This window comes from Chiroxiphia lanceolata, chromosome 6, assembly GCF_009829145.1.
Source record: "Chiroxiphia lanceolata isolate bChiLan1 chromosome 6, bChiLan1.pri, whole genome shotgun sequence".
NCBI lineage: Eukaryota > Metazoa > Chordata > Aves > Passeriformes > Pipridae > Chiroxiphia > Chiroxiphia lanceolata.
This window is the reverse complement of record NC_045642.1, coordinates 57,874,196-57,894,561: the sequence shown is the minus strand read 5'-3', so window position 1 is coordinate 57,894,561 and position 20,366 is coordinate 57,874,196. Positions and strand designations below refer to the sequence as shown.

At 42.2% G+C, this 20,366-nt stretch overlaps 1 protein-coding gene across 2 annotated transcripts in view; it reads left to right on the top strand.

Moving 5' to 3' along the window:
- BRF1 (BRF1 RNA polymerase III transcription initiation factor subunit) overlaps positions 1-20,366 on the top strand; it is a 174,750-nt gene that overhangs the window by 40,159 nt on the left and 114,225 nt on the right. For both annotated transcript variants that reach the window (XM_032689975.1, XM_032689976.1), the window contains exon 3: positions 5,378-5,551. In XM_032689975.1, the coding sequence (XP_032545866.1) occupies positions 5,458-5,551 (94 nt within the window). In that variant the 5' untranslated portion in view covers positions 5,378-5,457. The remainder of the gene's footprint in view (positions 1-5,377; positions 5,552-20,366) is intronic.

Genomic DNA, 20,366 nt, shown 5'->3' with positions numbered 1-20,366 from the left:
TTCTGCAGATCTGTTTTCGTGACAGTGATTTCTGGCCTACACATTTTGTTTTGTAATAACCACTGTTTCCTCTGTCAAAAGAATGGAAATTATCTGAAATAAAAGGATAGTAGCGTTCAGTGGTCCTATCTGAACTTGTCACTTCAGGTCTGCTGTGCCAGTTCAAAGCAGTGAGGTTGGCATCAGATGAGAAGATGATGGTGTTTCTTTCAGCAGGCTGGGAATAGATGGGTAGAAACACTTTTTTTTTTTTTAGTAGGCTTGGAACTAAAAGCTGAAAAGGGTCTTTTGTTTTTTGATGCAGATTCAGGAGCGTGATAAACTTTACTACTTGGTAGCCTGGGAACTTGAATTTGTGTGTTGCTTACAGAAATACAAGCTTCTCTCTCTCTTTCTTTCTCTCTCACTTCTCCCCCTGCCTCCCCCTCCACCTTGATGAGCCTTTGAGAAATAAATGGGAATTGCGTGGTGTGTGTCCTGTACGTCACAAAATTTCTATAGTTTCTAGACTTTTATTCTTATGCTCTTTAGAGAATAATTTATTACTGTTTTACTGGTGAAGGAAGGGGGAGAACTTTTGAAACCTCGCTGCTGAGCTTGTCCTGCCTTTTTAAACAGACACTGTTCCTTGTCCTTTTCCCAAAGACACTTAGACACCACTTTAATGCCATCACTAAATCGCAAGGCACCGTGAAGTGTAAGCTTTGACCTTAAAGGTGCTATTTCCTGTGGTTTAAAAAAAGAATCCCATGACCTGTCAAAAACCTTTAAGGCCCAAAAAGAGGCAACTCATGTTGCAAGTTACTAATAAAAGATTCACCTAATAAGAGATTTGTTTTATCCCTGTATATTTTGTCTTATTTGTTGTACTTTTGCATAGCAGCTTGGAAAAAAATGCAATACCTAGTTCTGGCTGTTCCACACGATGATATTCCATTTTAGTACTGAGAGAGTAGCTGCAAGGTTTTACAGCAGCGTCACATCCAAACTTTTTTAAAAGCTGTTCTACTGGATGAAATGGATAAGGAAGTCAGGAAGCTGTGCTCCTGAGTGTTCTGTAACCCAAAGCATGGCAGGGTTTAAAGGTGTGTTCTTCTCTGTGCAGTAGAAGTTCATTGCAGTTTGTAACACTGCGATGGAATCTGGTGAAAAGCGAGTGGACCAGATTGCTAATAAATTGCATCGTAATGTTGGATATTCCCGCTGTTTTGGCTGAGATCATGGGATCATAAGGCTTGTTGCACCCTTGCAGTGAGCTGGACCGGCTCCCTGCTCACTGGCACCATATGGTCAGACTGGCAGTGAGGGCATCAGCTGGCCGTGGGGGCTGGGTGGAGCCACGCTGGTCATCAGAGCAAAGGCTGGAGGCAGTCGGGAGATAAACAGCAAGTGGAAGGTTATGAAATGCCACCCAGCTAGCGAGGAGCAGTGGGAGTGGGAGGACGTTAAGGGCTGATCGACATAATGCAGTGCTGTAGGTCTGCTGGAGGGAATTGCTCATCTTCCCAGCCCTGGAGCTTGCAGCTGCTCGGCAGCTCCTCCCTGCACTGACCCCAGTGCTGGGGGAGCAGCATCCCAATGCTTAGCAAGGTTTTTGGAAGTTAGGAGGACTTCTCATGTTCAGGACTGGCAGTATGAATGAATATTTGGTCTCTGTTCATGTTTGTCAACAGTAACTGGAGCACTGGATAGATTTGTTTTGATCAGTTGTTTTCGTAAGCCCAGTTCCTCTGTGTATGAACAGCTGCCCTTCAGATACCAACTGATTAAATCACTGTACTTATAGTTAAAGAAAATACTATGGAGATGACTTTTTCAGACCTGGAAATGTCAAATTGGTGAGATTGGCAGAAAAGGTGGGAAGTCACAGAATTACATACTTTTGGGTGTCACCTGACTGGGATGAGGGCAATCTATAGTGGTTTGGTGCCATTCTGCAGTACTGGGGTGACAGCCATCTAGCTGATACCTGCCTTTTCTTGGACTCTGTGAAGTAGCTTCCTGAATCTGGGAGGGAACCAGTAGGAGTGCAAGGTATCTCGTGTTCTCTGTGGAGAAATCTGGAGGCACAATTGCTAATGCTAACTTTTCCAGCTATTTTTTTTGTCAGTGTTACATAAGATGCCAGAAACATAGAATTTCGGTGTCATGTTAAATTCAGGGGGTGGAGGTGGTGATGGGGAAACAACAAAGCTTTTGATCTTTCTTTAGTAAATAGGAGACTGGTTACAGAATGTAAATGTTTATTTTAGATGATGCTGTAAGCAGTACATTTCTTTCTCTCTGCTCACAGATGAGGACAGAACCAAGTTAGTCGTCAAGATGCACGTAATTTTTAGGATGCTTCTTGTCCTGCGTGAAGTTGTTCATTTTGGGAATAAGCAGCAGTGTAACAGTTGTCTTCTTTTTCCACGGACTGTATCACTGACATAATACCACAAAGCAGCTTGAGGGAGTCCTAGCACAGAGAATTAAAGCCTTCACTGGTCTGCTGAGGGTTGAGTAAAACCTTGTAAGAAGTAGCATTTCCTAAGTGGACAAGTACCCTTCTGTGCTCTTAGATCTCTTTTGTCAGTAGACAATGACTGGTCACCCCTAAGGTAATTCTATTTTAAAATATTGATGGTGGATGACGAGCCCAGCTAAAAATGCATAGATTACTCAAACAAGCATACTGTTTACTTAGGATGAATTATGATGAATTAATTATTAATTATATTTCAACATCTGAAATTAAGAAAAGGCTAAATACTCAGAATATTAATGGTAGCTTGGGGATGGGACCAACTCAGTGGTGAAAATAGCTTATGAAAGATATGAATTTCAAGTATCTTCCCTTTTTTCCTCTTATGGTATGCTCTTTGTTTCTGAAGTGCCCTTTGAGGTGGAGCCCTGAATGAGAGCAGTGTTCTGGGAGAGGGATTACCTGGTAATGCGGATGGGCCAGGGGAATGCTGGGGAAGAAAGCTCATGGATGCTTGTCCTGTTCTTACTCTGCATCTCCAGCTCATTGGGCTGTTCTCTCGTGTGCACCAAGAGCTACATCAGCTGCTGCTGTGCTGGTGGCCTGGGAAGCTTCCTCATGTCTCTTCTTGTTTGGTGGCCTGTGCCAACCTGGTCCTTGTGGAGCCAAGTGGGCCTTGCATCCCAGTTCCATCTTTAGCCCAAGAAGCATTCAGGAGTGCACGTGGCTCTTCCTTGGCGTAGGAGCCACTCTTCTACTTATGTTTTTTCAAAAGCTTTACTTAAATGCAAAATTTGGACAACACTTGAAACTGCTGAAATTGTTTCTTGTTATCATCTGCCTTTGTGATTTTTGGGACACTGAATTAGACCATCTTACTCAAAGGGAATGCTGTGTACTGGCTGCTCCAGAGATTCCAATCTGGATCTCACTATGGCTGAGAGAGAGAGACACATAGGCATGTCTGTTTATTTTTTTGAATGGTTGTACATCTGCATGTAGTGCCTGAAATCTACAGATGGCTGTTCTTGGCGTCTCCATCTCAGCAGCCATGCATAGCAAAATACAACCAGATAAAATATGATAAGAGGATGATAGGCTAAAACCAGGTAAAATAGCTTAGGTGATGGGAAGAGGTGATTTTCCATAGCCTCCCTGATGCATGCCGGCCTCTGGGGTGGACTTCTTTGGGAAGTGGTTGATCAGGGAAGCTGCTTTGCTGCCACTGCAAAATGAGTTTTTATTTAGTACTCAAGTGCAATTTTTTCACCCAAATGAGTACAAACTGATTCTTTCTTAGGGACAGAAGAAACAGCATACAGGTTGAGAAATGAAATAAAATTCAGGGGAGGGCAGGTGCTGGTTAGTATCTTAGTTTTAAGAAGGTGTAGTATTTATATTTGAGGCTGGTGAGTGCCAGTCCAGAGCCTGCTGATGGCAATGGAAAAACTATTCACCTAATGGGCTTTGGATTACTCTTGAGTAGCTTACTGTGCCCACACCTCCCTTGGAGAGTGGTGTATCCTTCCTCTGCTCTTACTTCTTCATACAAACATGTTCCACCTGGTTGACCAACGTGCCTTAAAAGAGATCTCAGTGGTGAGTGTGCTGATTTCCACGTGTGCAGGAAGGAGAAGCTGTTCCTTTGTGGCAGCTCCTGTTTGGCCGGAATCCTGCTGACCCCGGCTGCCTGGCTGGAGTCACTCCTTGTTAAAGCCGCGTTGAAGCCGCATCTTTGGCAAGAGGTTGTTTGGAGGTGAAGCATTTTTACCGTGTTATTAGCGATGAAGATGTAGGGATTTGCATGAAATTAAGATGTGTGGTCTGTGCTGGGGCTGGTGGTGTTCTGGTAAGCATCCTGTGGTTGCCATCGCTTTCTGTGAGCGGTGGTGGCTGAGGGCACAGCAGGCATCGTGCCCCCTTCCGCAGAGCTGCTCATGACATCTCTGAAGGGAACAGATGAGTGTTTCCTGTGAATACACGTGCAGAAACATCTGCCCGGCACATTGAATTAAAGGATTTTTCTTGATGTGCTGTCTGACCCCGTATGCTGAGGAACTTGAGTGCTCTGTTTTCCTCATGACTTCCCCCATCTTTTTCTTAACTGTCTTTTCGGCACACTCTTCCCGAAGCTGGAGCTGGACCTTGCTTCCCGCATCTGTCCCAGCAGCTGGACCACTTCCTGCCATGAATCATCCAAAACACACTTTTTTCTTTTTATTGTTTTATTTAAGGGTGAAGGCACATTTGTTCTCCCGAAGCCACAAGCTAATCGAAGTAGTCTGGCAGCCAAGCCTTAAATGAAGGCTGGGGTGTGAAAGTGTTCAGAGGGAGGAAGTGCCCCCCATCAATGGGGGTCATGGGCAACCTTTCCTTGTGGAAACAGAGCTCCTTTCCTTGTGGGCTTGGGTTGTGGTCAGAGGAAGAGCAAACTCCATCACTTCTTGGAGAGCTGCAGCAAAGCGTCTTCTCTATTTGCACGTCAGTGTCAAACAGGCTGGGACCTCTGGCTTTTGGAAGTTCATTGCTACAGCCAAACAAGTGCTAATTGTCAAATGATGTTAAGGGAGGGGGTCATAGTCTTTTGTCTGACAAGTCTTGGCTATGGTTTGGATCCTCTCTGGGGCTGATGTTTGTGGCTTAGTTTTCCGGGGCTCATTGACTGCATGTGTTTCAAGTCTAGCAGTGCAAAACAAGGCTTTTTTTTTTGTTTTTGTCTTGAGAAGCTGAGGCTGAATAGTTCCTGAAACTTGAGAGCTCACTGTATTTCACAAAGAGATGGAATCCGAAATCCTCCTCCTAAGTGTTTTGTCTTTAAAAAAAAAACCAAAACGAACCACCAAGAGACTCCAACCCAAAAGCACATTAACTGCGCAGTTGTTAAGCTTTTCTTTTCCTTGTTAATTTTTCTAGGGAAGCGTCAGATTCACCACCTGGGAAACCAGCTTCAACTCAATCAGCACTGTCTGGATACCGCCTTTAATTTTTTCAAGATGGCTGTGAGCAAACACCTAACCCGGGGGAGGAAGATGACCCACGTAATTGCTGCGTGTCTCTACCTGGTGTGTAGGACAGAAGGAACTCCTCGTATCCTTTCACATTTATAAAACACAAATAAATAAAGGACATAATTTTAGCAAGTCAGCTATCCCAGTTGGACCTTGTTTCAAAATGTGAAGAGGTAAGTGTTTAAGAGCTAACTTGATCACTGCTGTTTTTGTACAATGAAGTGAATGGGAGTGTTTCCTGTGGTTCAAGTACGTTTGTTCCCTTCCTAAATGTACAATACTTAGTATTTAATGCTATAAATGTCACTCTGCCTCCCTTCAGTAACTCTAAATTTCTTCTTTTTCAACATTTTCTTCAAGTATAAAATTGCACTTTCCCTGTGCTTTGCTTGGAATTATTATTTGTGGACTATTTTTTTGTTTATTTTGTTTTTCATTTAAAACCAAATGACAGTTAACCCCAAACATCCTGCAGTGCCAACATCAAAGAACAGAATAGAGTTTCAGTGGGTTTTCCATCAACATATTTGGATTTCCTTCTTTTAATACTTAAAGGAAGGATTTAGAGGTATCACTTCTGTTTTAAAGATGTCTGATAAATTCTGAAATTTGCTCAAGGATCATACAGGAAATCAGTGGCTGAAAGTGGAACTGCACACAGGGCAGATTTGCACACTCCTTGCTCTGCCATCCCTATTTTTGTCCTGGAGAACTTCATTAAAATCCATATAAGCTTTAAATACTGTTGACCATCCAAATTAATTTATTTTATATATTTTTATTTCTTTTATGTTGTGTTTCAGTTCCTGGAATTCAGGGTTTAGTAGCAAATAATTACTTCTGTTGGATGTGGCTCTGGGTGACCAGGTCTAGTGGAAAGTGTCCCTGCCCACGGCAGAGGGTTTGGAATGAGATGATCTTTAAGGTCCCTCTGAACCCAAACCATTCTATCATTTTATCATTCTGTGATAAATATTCTATGAAAAATATTCCATGATTCTGTGTTATTTTAGTTATTTTCTACTTTAAAGCACTATGTGCATATCATCAGTATTCTCTTTGATTCGATGCTTTTTCTAGATTGCTGCTCTCATTCTACATTTTTGCAGTTGGACAGCTTAGCTTTCCTTTTAAGACTGAGATGATTTTTTGGTTGTTTCAAAAACTGTGTTCAGTATTCTATAATTAATGCTTTCTGATAGTGTTGTGGTCATTGCATTTGGGTGTTTAAAAAATGCGGTTTTGCTGGAATAATGGAATTAAAAGGAAGGTTTGCCTGTTACCCTGGTCTTTCCTGATATAAAGTCTCTGTGTGAGTTTTGAACAGTACCACTCCGTCATTACCATAAAGACAGTGTCGATTTTAAAGTATTGCAAATATTTTGGTAATACATTTTTCAGATAACTACCTGAAAGAGGATAGGTTTAGATTAGGTATTAGGAAGAAATTCTTTACTGTGAGGGTGGTGAGGGACTGGCACAGGTTGCCCAGAGAAGCTGTGGATGCCCCATCCCTGGAAGTGTTCAAGGCTGGGCTGGATGGGGCTTTGAGCAGCCTGGTCTAGTGGAAGGTGTCCCTGCCCGTGGCAGGGGGGTTGGAATGGGATGGTCTTTAAGGTCCCTTTCATGTTCTGATTTTTTTTTTTTTTTATGCCCATGTCACATTTTTAAAGTAATTTCTTTATAGTTGTCATTTGATATTACTGAATGATAGCCCAGCCATAATATGCAAATCCATTTCTTCCCACTGATAGTGATAAAACAGCATTTGAAGCAGCGCAGGCTGTAAGAGGCAGATAGGTACCCTGTAATGCACAGCCATCTGTGCAGCAAGTGTGGCTGACATTCCTAGCAAACAAAAACTATTTGATTGGGTTTTATCCTTCTTTTAAGCATTTCAGCATGTATCTAAGTTATGTGCAAGATGTACTGTCTGGTTGACACTTCATAAATACCTAAATTAATTTCCCAGGTTTCTTTGTTAAATGGAGGTAATATCCTGTGTGATACTTCACATTAAATACTAGGAGTAAAGTACGAGTAAGACTGCAAAGACAAGCTCTGTCTTTCTATATGAGTATCAAAAAGTACTCTACCCTCACTTGCATGTGCTGTGCTGCCTGGGAATCAAGAAGTTGAAGTGCATGACCATACGGCTCAATTTTTTTAGTGTTTACTTTTTAAAAAATCCATTAGATAAACTTAATTTTGTAGCTGATATTAAGAATTTAACCATGTCACTTTGAGAGAGGGAGTTGAGTCAGCCTCTGCCTGTGTTCAGCTGTGGGTTTGGGGTTTTTTGTTTTGTTTTCTATCAGTATTTAAAGTCCAGTATAGTTTGAAAAACAAACCCCAAATAAGTTACAGACTCTTGAACATTGAAATATAAGTTCCTTTTTCTGGTATCTTATCCTTTCATGAGAAACTTGAAAACCTGAGGGCTACAGATGCACGTTGCTGACCTTTGAGATTAGAATACATTCAAAGCTCTGTAGATTAACTATGATGATCGTTATCAGCGTATTATATTTGGTCCCAGCTTAATTCTGTCAATAAAGACATGCTACAGGAGGCAGGGGTGACCCCAGGGCCTTTGGGGCAGAGGGACTCAGAGCAGGTGTAGAGGACAGGCACGTGACAAAGTGCTTTAACAAGAATGAAGATGCTTGTTCAGGGTGATAAACTTGCCATTGGTTTTGGTCTTGTGGAGGAGCTTCCAAAGAGAGCTTGAAAAGAGGAGCAATGCACTGTATAACGCTGTACCAAGGATGTGCAGTATTTGTAACAGTTGAAGATTTATATGCACTGCTCAGTAGATATCCTGAGTTTAAAGTATTCGTTGTCATTGTGTTTGTTCTAGAACTCTAACAAAGAAATTTGTGAGAAATTTAGAAAAGGAGGTTAAAGGCTGAAGATTGGAAAATGTATTTTAGAGGAAAGAAGTGACATGGAAGAAATGGCAAAGGGCAGCAGCATCCTCAGAGCTCAGAGACAGCTCACAGGCTTTGGGTGGCCCAGATAAATTGACAGAGTGGCTCGGGAGTCAGAGAGGCAAGAGTTGTAACCTGGGAACAAATTAGTCTCTGAAATAGAAAACATCATGTTTCTTAAAAACCAGTATGGTAGAGGGAGCAAAGAATATATGTGGCCTGGGGAGGTGCAGTGGGATGTAGTCAGGGACCAGAGTGGCAGGAGATGTTGTATTCTTGTGGCAGAACCGAAGGAGTGGGAAGCATTTCCAGAGGGAAAACAGAATTTAATTGTGTCTGCAAGTTCAGTTGGAGGGAGTGATTATCTGCTTATTCTTCTTTTTTTCATAATGTGCATGTCGCCAGCCGGCCTCTGTGAAAATGTGAGGAATATTGTAGCCAAGTCTACTGGTGCAGTATGAATTATGCCTGAATAAACCTCAGCCTGAAATAGGAAAACATTATGTTCTCCTTGGTTCTTGTGCGTTATTTAATTAATGCAAAAATGCAAAATATTCTGGTAACGCAAATTTTTTTGATCTGAAAAAGTGGTTCTGGAACTTGAAGAGACCATAAAAGTTGGTTTATCCGAAGTGCGTCTTTTATTTACAGACCGTTAGAAAGTTTTATATCCATTATTTGAGATGTGAATTGATTTATATCAGTTTATGGTTTTTATTAGTTTATGTGACACAAAACCCCACAATGCAGCAACTTTGGCATAGCTTTTCATTTGCCTTCTTATATTACTTGTCAGTGTTAATGGTTTCGAGGGAGAACGGCTTACAAACCATTAGGTGAACTGGGGAGGTGTTCCATCATTTTGATGAGTTACCTATAAAAACTTTGATTTATTATTCTCTTTCTAGAAAGTGTCTATATTATCAGTGTCAGAAGTAAAGATATAATGAAAAAAATACATCTGAGGGAGATAGTGATTTTTAAAATCCTCAGGTTTGATGGAACCTGTTGAACCTGTTGTCCCCTTCGCAGGGACTGAGCAGTGCTGAGCATTTCCAGTGATGTCTGACTTCATCTGGCACTGCCAGCGCTCCTGGTATTTCAGACTCTGGATTTTAATTTGTTTCTTGGAATAGTAACAGTCCTCAGTTGTTTCTCTTTAATGTTTTGAACAGCTTTTCCACACCTACATATGTTTGAATGGAAACAAAGGGCTCTTTAGCTGGTCCCGCTGTTCCCGAGAGAGAGAACTTGGGAAGAGCCAGGCAGGGTGTTTGAGTGACTTATGGGCTCAGCTGTAACCTGTGGCTGCCCCAGGGTCACTCAGGAACAATGAGAGCCTGGCCAGGATTTTCCAGGTGGGATATCAGTTTGTTTTAATCAAGGAACATTTCATTCTGTTTGTAATCCTTTTACTATACACAACCGTTAAAAAAACTGTACAACTGTCCACTATTCTGTGTAATATTTTCCAGCATTACCACCTGGGGTCTTTTATAGCAGCATTTTACATGGTAAATGTCTTTTATCCCACACATGTGCACCTTTTTTATTTATTTATTATTTTTCTTTGAAGCTCTCTGAAAAATGCACCCTTAGTTGTAAACCAAATCCTGTCTTCTTAGAGCACAGTAAATAAAACCTTTTCCACATGAGTAGAGTCCCTGCAAAGTTCCCTCACCAGCTATCCTGTATAAATATCCCTCTGTTTGCCTCTGGGGGTAAATTCAGGGCAGGTTTCCCCACCACCACTCCCAGTAAAGCTCATCAGTCTCAGTGCTGGAGGGGCTTGCTGAGCCCTTCCCTCCACCTGGGGCTGTGCAGCCTCCTTAGTCTGAGGCTGAGTGACTCAGGTGGTCTTCAATGGCTTTGTGAGGAGTTGAAGGAGAGAGGTGGAATCCTCCCAGGGTCAGGCCAAGGCAGCCAAGTGAGGCCCCTCTTCTGAGCTGCTTGCGAAAGAACATTTCTTCTAAACGTCTAAGAAAAATAACCTTGAATATGGGCGTTGGGAGCAGAAGGCTGTCAGGAGAACGTTTGGTGCCTGGAAGTCTTTCAGATATAAACTTGCTCTGGGTGGGAAAGCAAAAGGCCCTTTTCCTCCCCGGCTTCCTCTGCCCTGTGAACCTCCCTTTTGTTTGAGGGAAGATCATGAAGGCATTGCTGGATCCCAACAGGCAAGAAGGTTTTGGAAAAAAAAAAAGGGCATCTGAATGGGGCAGCACTTTGTTATTTCCTATCTGTCTGCAGTACTTGTACTTTATTGCCAAGCTATTTGAAAGTCTCCTGGTTTAATGTGTTTATTTTCATGTCACAGTAAGGGAAGTTGAGAGTATTTATCTTCATTTCCAGGTGCAGGACTGAGGCTAAGTGACACATTCAGAGTTACCCAGAAAATCTGTGATGGAATAAGGAACTGGTCTCTTTAATCCTTGGTTAGGCAGCAGCTACTGAGCTTTTCTGCTGTGTTGGTCTTTGCAGGAGAAGTTCAGCTAATTCCCTCTCGAGCATTAGGAGGCTCTGTTGGCTGCCATGGTGTCCTGGGCAGCTTTGTATAGCCTTGCCATGAGAACCTTTGGTGGATACATTCTTTGTTTCTCTACTAACACTTCAAGGTCTGTCTTTGCGAGGAAAAGGGCAAGACTTCCTTTTTTATTAGAAATGAAAAATTAGATCTCCAGCAATCTTTTGACCTCCACTAAAACTTCCTGGAGCCAGCAGGCCCTAGTGTTACTGATTAAAAAGTTAACTTTTGAAATGAGGCTTTAATCAAGAAAATTTCAGAGCTGTGGCTAGGGAGGTTAATAAAACCATCTTCTATTTCTCTTTGGTTAAGGACTTTCTCTTTAGTGGCTGACCTTTTACTTTTTTGTCATTAACTACTGTTGCATTGAAAATATGTTGAGTGTGACAAGGAGATAAAAGAATAAAAATGGATTTTAAATTGTGTAGTTAAAATACGTATAATGTTTACTAAGGCAAGTTACTTCGTTTCAATAATTTTGTTTTGGTGTGAGGTAAAGGATGCCAAGATCTTACTTCATACAAAGTTGAACAGAATATATTCAGTTGGAAGGGACCTACAACAATCATCCAGTCCAACTGCTTGACCAATTCAGGAATGACCAAAAGTTGCAGCATGTTGTTAAGGGCAGTGTCCAAATGCCTCTTAGACACTGACAGGCTGGAGGCATCAACCATCTCTTCAGGAAACCTGTTCCAGTGTTTGACCACACTTGAAGTCTTGGAAAAGCATTGTCCACTTAATTTCAAAATGAAGTTTTAAAATTGCTGTGTTTTTGAGTGGATAGATTTTAGCTGGAAGAGTTTCAATCTCTTAATAAAAAATTGCTGCCTTAAATAGGGTGTGGCTGTTGTTGCCCCATGTTATTTGCATCGATTTCCAAAGAGTTAGGTGTTTGGTAATGCTTGGCTTGTGTGATCATTCCTATTTGGTACCACAGGAGAAAATACTGGAGATGCAGGGAAGAGGGCAGCCAGGGACAACAATAGAAATTAAGTTTCTACACCTTAATTTCTCCCCACCACCCCCTCCTCCAGCCAGGGCTGGGATTGCTGGATTTCAACAGCAGGGCTCATGACCTAAAGCCTGCATATCCAGTCTCCCTTTCCATGGAGTGAGGGAGAATCATCTCTTTCCCTCTCAGTAATGCCTTACACATTTTTTCCCTATAAAGCGATACGTATAAAGCAAGTGTGGTGCTGAGAGAATGAGGTGTTTTGTGTTGCCAGTTGGTGGGAAAGTAAATTTTCCTTTCCATGTGCTTGTTGACGTTGTTTGCTCCGTTGCGTGTCCCTTTCTCTTCCCTGCTGCATCCCCTCGCTGCCAGGGCTGCTCCTGGCTGCTGCCCCGTGCTCATGGATGGGTGAGGCAGGAGGACCCGGGGCTGTGTCACTCCCAGGTGTCTCACCTGGCCTCCAGCTGTATTGCAGAAGAGCCTGTGTTTCCCCAGATCCCGTGCCATATCTCAGTCTGCTCTGGATGTCTTTGTAGTGCCTGAAGTGGTGCTGGGGTACTTGAGTGGTTCCACTTGTGTCTGGTGGTTTGCAGTGTCTTCTAAAGAGAATTCTCTCTGGAGTAGAAAATAGCCTGAAGCATTTCAAACTGGTTGTGTGGCCCTGCACCCTGGGGGACAAGGCTGGGGAGATGGTTAGTGGCTGTCAGGTTCTCCTCTTGTCCCTTGCGGGGGAGGGGGAAAGCCATAGACCTTCATTGTGCATGACTCAGATGTGGCAGGAAAACAGTGAGTGTGATTGCTGACTGGTATTATCCTGCAGGGTGCCCTGCTCTGGAAGTCATCGAAGCTTTCCACTGGGAGACTGTAATTTTAATGTGGAGATTCTGTACTTGGGTGATTTTCTTTGTTCCTTTAAGATTCTGAAAATACAAAAGGGGAAGGGAACTTTACATTGTGGTGTGTGTCAACTCAACATCTGACTGTTTAAATCCTTGTGCTAAATGCCCATTATGGATGCTGCAGGGAGGGAGGGGAAAAGCTGCTGTAAGTGCAGTAGTGATAATTGACCCACTTAAGAGAGCTGCTCTAATTTCGCATGTTACAGCATCCTGGAAATTCAGATAAGAATGTTGATCTCTCCAGCTAATAGGATTTCTAAATATATCATCCAAAAGAAGCAGGAGGACTGTAATTTTGTGTGTATGTGTGTGTGTTCAGGCTAATGTTTTGTTTAAGAACTGCACACTCTGAAAATCTGCTTTTCTGTTCACTTGTTACTAACTCAGGATAAAATAGAACTTGACCTCTGGTGCTGGGAAGGGGAGACCTGATCATGCCCCATTGAATTCACTGACGAAATTCTCCCCAGCTTTTGTGTAGAGGGGTGACCAACTTTTTCCTTTCAGGATGTTGGTACCCAGCAGGTGGCTCAAACTGTCAGCTTTTCCATACTGCAGCATTAAACAAAGCATCTGCAGAGATAGAGAGGGGGACAAGGTCACAAGATGGCCTAGCAAGATTACAGATTTTGGCTGGTTTTGATAGCTTTGTTTTTCCTCATTAAAGGGAAATTTTGAACAGTAAAGGTCAAAATAATCCTCTTCTGAAGTCTGTCTGCAGAAATACTTCATTGCTTTGCAGAACAGTGTGTTTCAAGTCTCCGGACAATTCTTTCTCAAAGCACATCGATGGGTATGACTGCTCTGCTCTGCACTGGTATGGCCTCACCTCGAGTCCTGTGTGCAGTTTTGAGTGCCACAATATAAAAAAGATATAAAGCTCTTAGAGAGCGTCCGAAGGAGGGCAACGAGGATGGTGAAGGACGTTGAGGGGAAGCCGTATGAGGAGCGGCTGAGGGCACTTGGTCTGTTCAGCCTGGAAGAGGAGACTGAGGGGAGACCTCACTGCAGTTACAACTTCCTCCTGAGGGGCAGAGGAGGGGCAGGCACTGATCTCTTCTCTGTGGTGACCAGTGACGGGACCCAAGGGAATGCCCTGAACTTGTGTCAGGGGAGGTTTAGGTTGAATGGTAGGGAAAGGTTCTTCACCGAGAGGGTGGTTGGGCACTGGAACAGGGAAGTGGTCACAGCACCAAGCCTGCCAGAGTTCAAGAAGTGTTTGGACAGTGCTCTCAGGCACATGGTGTGACTCTTGGGGTGTCCTGTGCAGGGCCAGATGTTGGACTTCAGTGATCCTTGTGGGTCCCTTCGAACTCAGGATATTCTATGACTGCTGAAAACCCTGGGGTTTGCAGTCAATAGAACTGCTACACCTACACTGTTATAATTCTGGAGATCCTTTGCTCTTGCCCATCATACCTTTCTGTGTTGGGACAAAACCAGGCATTACCCTAACCCTTTGAAATGAAGGGACAGGCCTTACTCTGTAGGCTTCTGGATTGGGTCCACTGAAGCCTTTTTTGCTGTGGGCTTGAATTATACGATGGGTGGGTAGGAGAAGTGTTTATTGTTTGGCAGCCCTGTGCTCCATCACCATGTCGGGCCTTGTGTAACCCAGCAGAAGCATCTGAGCCAGATTTCTAATGCATGCAATAGTGGTCTGTTATTGCATGCATAAAAATAATAATTAATGAAATTAATTGCATGGTCCATCCTCTTAGTCATTAGGTTGCAATTTGGGGTGTCTGAAGTGATGAGACATTCTCATGGCAAAGGTGAAACAAGAAGCAGAAGCGGGGAACTGGAGAGCTACAAAGGCATCAGTAATACCAGATTAAAAATACGAGGGACAGCCCTCAGTGGCAGCACTGAGAGAGGGTGATGCTTGAAACGTGGTGGCAGAGACATGGGGAATAACGATGGGAACAACGTCAGGATGAGTTCTGGGTGATGGATGAGGGGAGGGAAATGTGATGGCACAGAGGCCTCCTTCCAGGGAAATAAGTACAAAGGAGGGATGATAAGGAAGGGATCACACCTCTCATGTCTTTGACCTTCAGCAATCCTTGCATGCTTGTGAAAATAAATATTTAACAATCTTCTTAAAGCTTGTTTGAAAGAGGAAATAATTAGGTTGGCTGTCTGCTTAATATGGAGGTTTATCTGTGCATCTGAATTTTGGGGCTTATGTCAGCAAAACCAGCATTATGACTGGGTGGTGTTTTGGGCTGATGGGAGCTAATATGTTGCTAACACCAGCTAAATAAAAACCAGTGTGGTACAGCCGGTCATTGTGTAGCACATTCTTGCTTTTGTCAGAGGATATGTGGGATATGCTCTGGGATGTGGAGGAGCCGCTTCCCCTTCCTTCCCTGCATCCCCACCCCTCTCTTAAGAAAAGAAAAAAAAAGAAGAAAGAAAAGACAAAAAGCGTTACCTGATGCTTTGTTTAAATAAATCCTGATAGCAAAGATGATGAATTATGCTTGATGTTTTTGATCCAATCACTAAAAATATTCCTGGTTGTAGCCATCACTAATATTTTATGCATTTTAATACTTTAGAAGTCAATTAGAAAATTAAATGCTCTCCTTCATTAAAGTAGAAGATTGTGTATTTGAATTTTAATGCAGTAAGAACACAGCCTTAGAACACAAATTCATATTATTAGATTAATTAAGATCAGTAATGCAAAATAGGGTGAACAAAAGCCAGTGCGTTGAGACCTATAAGCCCTTCTGTGCTTGCTATCTGCAAATATTTTAGCTTGAGGTCTTCACAAATTGTGTCCATGTTCATCATATTCTTAAGTCTTATGCAGCTTTTTCTGTCTTGCAGTTTTTGATGTCATAAGAACAAAGTGAAGGTATATCAGAGAAACAATATTACCCATCAAATTTGTTTTGTAAAATCAGGATTCATTCTCACACCTGGCCTGGCCTCATATCTTGAAAGTGGTCTTGATAGGGATTTCTCACATCCTAATGAAGTATAAGCCTTTTAAATTCTGGTGAAAGTACATCTGAAGAGCTCTCTTATTTTCTTTAGATGTTTCTCACTGGGATTTTGTTTGCATGACGTAGTGTTTGTACACAAACCTCAAACTGGAAATGCTTTTCAATGAGAGATTTTTAGCGTTTTGTAATCTCATGCCAAGTAAAATTGTGAGCTGAGCCTTTTCTAACCTTTTCCCTGTTAGTCTGTCTTTACAGCAAGTCCATGTCCTTCCTCGAAGGCAAAAGAAAATGTCTTTTAAGTTTAACTGCCAGACTGGCTCAGTATTGTTGTAAGTATGAATGATGTAATACTCAATCACATGGTGGTATGTCTGCTATTTTCCTCTCTTTGAGAGAGAGAATAATCTTTCCATCTTATCCAGTTTCAGCAGTCTGGGAAAATAGCAGCCTTAAATGAGACCCAAAACAACCAAAATCTTGATTTCTTCCAGAGCTTTGCTTTTGAAGCCAGATGTTCCCCATGTCTTCTTTATTTTGACTTGCTAATTGGAATTAAGATGTTGAAGATAACGTGTGCTTTGAAGCCTGTGTATTGTGTATTTTATTTAGATTTAATCCTTTAAACATTTGACAATAAAACATAAATTGCGGAGCTCTCATCTTTAGATCAGCTGTAAGCGAATCATTTAAGTTTTCAACATCCTTCCAGTTTGAGAGAAACACAGTAGTCTCAGTGATGTTTTGACTGCATGTGTTGGTAAAGTGCTATGAGATTTGCTAATCAGTATTTTTAAATGGAGATATATAGCTGTTTCTTCAATGAAGGAGCAGCTTGTCTGCCAAAAATAAAGTCTTGGCTTATGCCTTGACAGGGAGTAGAAATTGGAATGCTCTTCAGATTCCTTTTGTATTGGTAAGCAAGGAGGAATAGTGAACAATATATTTTAAGTTGTCATATGTCATGACACAAAGCAAAATTTTGAAAGAGGGAAAATATATAGACTGAAAAAAAAAAGCATTTTAGTGTGAACAAAAAATAGCGTGTAACTTACAATAGGCTATGATCTTTTTAATATGAAGAGAAAACTGCAGGTTTTTATATGCAGTAAAACTGCATATTCAGCAACATGACATTCTGTTAGTACTAACAGAAATGGGAAAGCCTTTATTAAATAAAAACCAGAACCCCAAACATTATCTCTGTCTTATTGTCAGGAAGAATTCTCAATTTATCTGTTTTACAGTATTTTTCCTTCTGCAATTGGTCCTTTTAACTTTTTATTGTTCTTGTAGTGGCCTTGCAGTTTCCAAGGGGAAACAAAGTTGTCATTGTCATTTCAGGTAGTGTAATGTGTGGCACTACTCTGGGACAAACAATGAGCTGGTGTTTCAAGTCAGACTGCAGAAAATTTGAGAGGTTACCTGAACCTGCTTGTTTCTGAGAAAGCACCAGTGTGTCCTCACTTTCCAAGGCTTTTGCCCCCTTCTAGTTGCATTAAAAATACACTTTTTTCTCTTCCCTAATGAATCCATGGCTTCAGAGTAATGAAGTTCTGCCTGTTCAGCTCCAAAGGCTGTGAGATTATAGATGTTTTTCTGTGACTTTTGCTGTTGGACGAAAGAGCTGGGCTGTCTGAATTGAGACCATTTCTTTTGAAATTTGCCATTGAAATTACCACTAGACCATCCTTGACCTCCAGGGAAATGAGGAAAGAAATGTAAAATAATTTTTTGGTCATTACTGAAGAAGTCTTCTTTTAAAGAGACATTGGGAGTTTTCAGCTGCTGCCTCTCACTTGGTACCTGGAATCAGAGAACATTCTATTCTATTCTTGTCTGGAGTTGAAAGTTTGGTTTTCCCACCTGAGTACTGTTAACTTCTGCAGAATCCAGGTTGAATTTTCTTCTCTATTTGAAAATTTTTGGTCCTTAAAGGATCAGTCTTCTAGAGGGTGCACCAGATGGACTGCATCTGTGCTGCAGAGTCCCTCTGAGGGACTCCCAAATCACTGCATTCTTGTCACATCTGGAGGACCCAGTTCATTGCCAATAATTATTTCCAGCGCATATTCAGATTATAGTTTTTCAGTTGAAAAATATTTTTGTCAATGTTCAGCTTAATATTTATTATCATCCACGTAGACTCTAAGCTTTTACTGTGGCAGAGGAAAGCAACTCAAGTATTGACTGCTGCTGTACTCATTCCTCAGACTTTGAATGGGTGGCTTCAGTGTCTGGGCTGTTTCTCACACTCATTCAATGGTGAAACAAGAGAATGCTCCAGTCCTTGGTTTCTGCTGATCATGTTGGCAGCTCTCCCAGCAGAGCTGTGAACTGGTCACTTTTCTCCTGTTTCAGCAGGAGAAGTTGAGAGCACAATCAGGACCCAGGACCGTCGGCTGAGAGGTCAGAACATGAGGACAGCTTCAGAAAAAGAAGCTTCAAAGAAACGTAGCTTGAGAGGAGTGTTTCACTACAACAGTCCTTCCTACTGAGAGGTTCTAGTATGGGAGGAAAGAGAATGCAGAGCATTGTCCACCAGCTATCCAGCAGCCAGAGAAGGCGTGATACATACACCCTTTTCCATGGGGACCTCCACCTCCTTTGTGCAAAAGCTGTTCCTTGCCTGGTCAGTCCCAGCCTGTTCTCTGTTAAGTGTGTGAGGCTTTTCAGGAAGTTCAAAGACAGGTGTTGGCCTGGTTCTCCAACCTTCTGAGATCCCTCAGAGTGGCAGCCCCACCTTCTGACGCAGGACTGCTCCCCCAGATTGTTGCCACCTGCAGAGCTGCCCAGGGAGCCTCTGCCTGGATGCTTTGCTGCTCATGGAGACAGTGCTGACCCCGAGAGACACTTTTAGTTACTCTCTGCTAGTTGGACTTTGTACTATTAGTCACAGCCTTTCAAACCTGGCAGTCCAGCCAATTTTATGCTTGTCTTCTAGACCAGCAAGGCAGGCCATGATGTCTCAACAACTTGGCTTTAGGAGCACTGCTGCAGACCATGCGTTCAGCTTTGCTGAAGTCAAGATGAGCAGCATCCACTGCAGTGCCAGTGGCCCTGAGCTGGTGTTGGTTGGGATGCCACTTTGCACAAGGGTGCAGCTGAACTGTCAGTCCACAGGGCAGTTTTTTTGGCTTGTGCTCTGGATGAAGAATTTCTCTTTGCCCAGAGTCCAGAGTGATCTGTCTTTGTAATGGGCAACACGACAGGTGCTCATTGATTTAATTTAAGGGTTTTTTTAAAGGAGCGGTGACTAAACGCTCTTCCTGACTTGCACAGACCCCAGATTCGCTTCCATAAGGGGAGTTCAAAGCCGAGAGGGTAGTCAGGGCAAGATCCTGCCTGTTCTCCTTTTGAAGCTGTTGTTGCTGTGCAGTCTGAAACGCAAGAGCTGTGGGGCCGGGAGAAAGGCAAACAAGTGGAAGCTTTTGTAGGTGAATGGCCAGGCTTAGAGAGGGTGTATGCCTAGTTCAGTTTCTTCCTCTAAGGATACTCCTGTGTGTTTCCTTTCTTACTAGTATGTTTATTATATATGATTCTATTGACCTGATATGTAAACAGTCGTGGCAGCAGGACTGTAACTCCAATTTGCTTCCTCCCAGCTCAGTCTGCTGGTGATGGAGGTGTAGAATTTATGGCATTTTATGGAGCAGGTTGGTATTGCAATCCTTGTCTTCTGACTGGAGAAACTGAGGCACAGAAGGAAAGCAAAACGACTTGTTTATCCAGTGTTGATATGTTTGTGTCCCATGTGGATCTATACTTCTTACTGTTGCCTCCCATACTGTAGCAGCCCTGTTTTACATATTACTCTTCTTTAATTTTGCTAAGGCACTGGAATGTACTTTTCAAGGTATATTGGCTAAACCCCTTGCAATTTTAAGCTGAAATTGGGAAGAGGAGTGAGTTCTGCAGGCTCACTAGCTCTGGTATTGCCTTGAACTTGTTAGGCAAAATTCTAGGCTGAATTTATAAATCTCAGTGGTGGGAAAAAAGTTATCATTTTTCTTGAAAGCTTTGCAAATATGACACAATCAGTGAACAGCTGTAAACATGAGACTCACAATAGCATTCTCAGTTGTTGTTCAGAACAGAGCTGTATTTTAGGAGCTTGCCATCAGCATACTGGAGAATGTTATTTGCAATTACACTGCTAGGTTACAATAAAACTACTGCAAGACTGTGTGAAAGGCGTCTAAGGAGATCTTTCCCAGCATATCACTGGCAGTTTTTATTTTCCCAGAGGCAGATGATATGTACATCATTACTGGCTTGTTTTTTGCTTTCTCTCATGAAGAATTCCAGCAGCTGAGATAAGTTTACAGCTCCTTAAAAACTGATAATGACAGAGAAGTCTCTGTGCTGTAAGAGAGACGTGAGATAAGTGCTTGCCATTGCTACGGCATTCAAAAGAAGATAATACAGGGATAAAAGTTTAAAATGACACTTCAGGAAAATACCACATTTTCCATCTTGATTAAAGCCATCTAATGAAAGTTGTTAACTTTTAAGAACGTGAGAAATGCCATTTGCAAGTAAATTAGTTTCAGTTTGTTCACTAAGTGATGCTGTGCAGCATTGTTTCGGGATGCTTTGTGAGTTCCTACCTAAGTAAAATAAATATTGACAGTA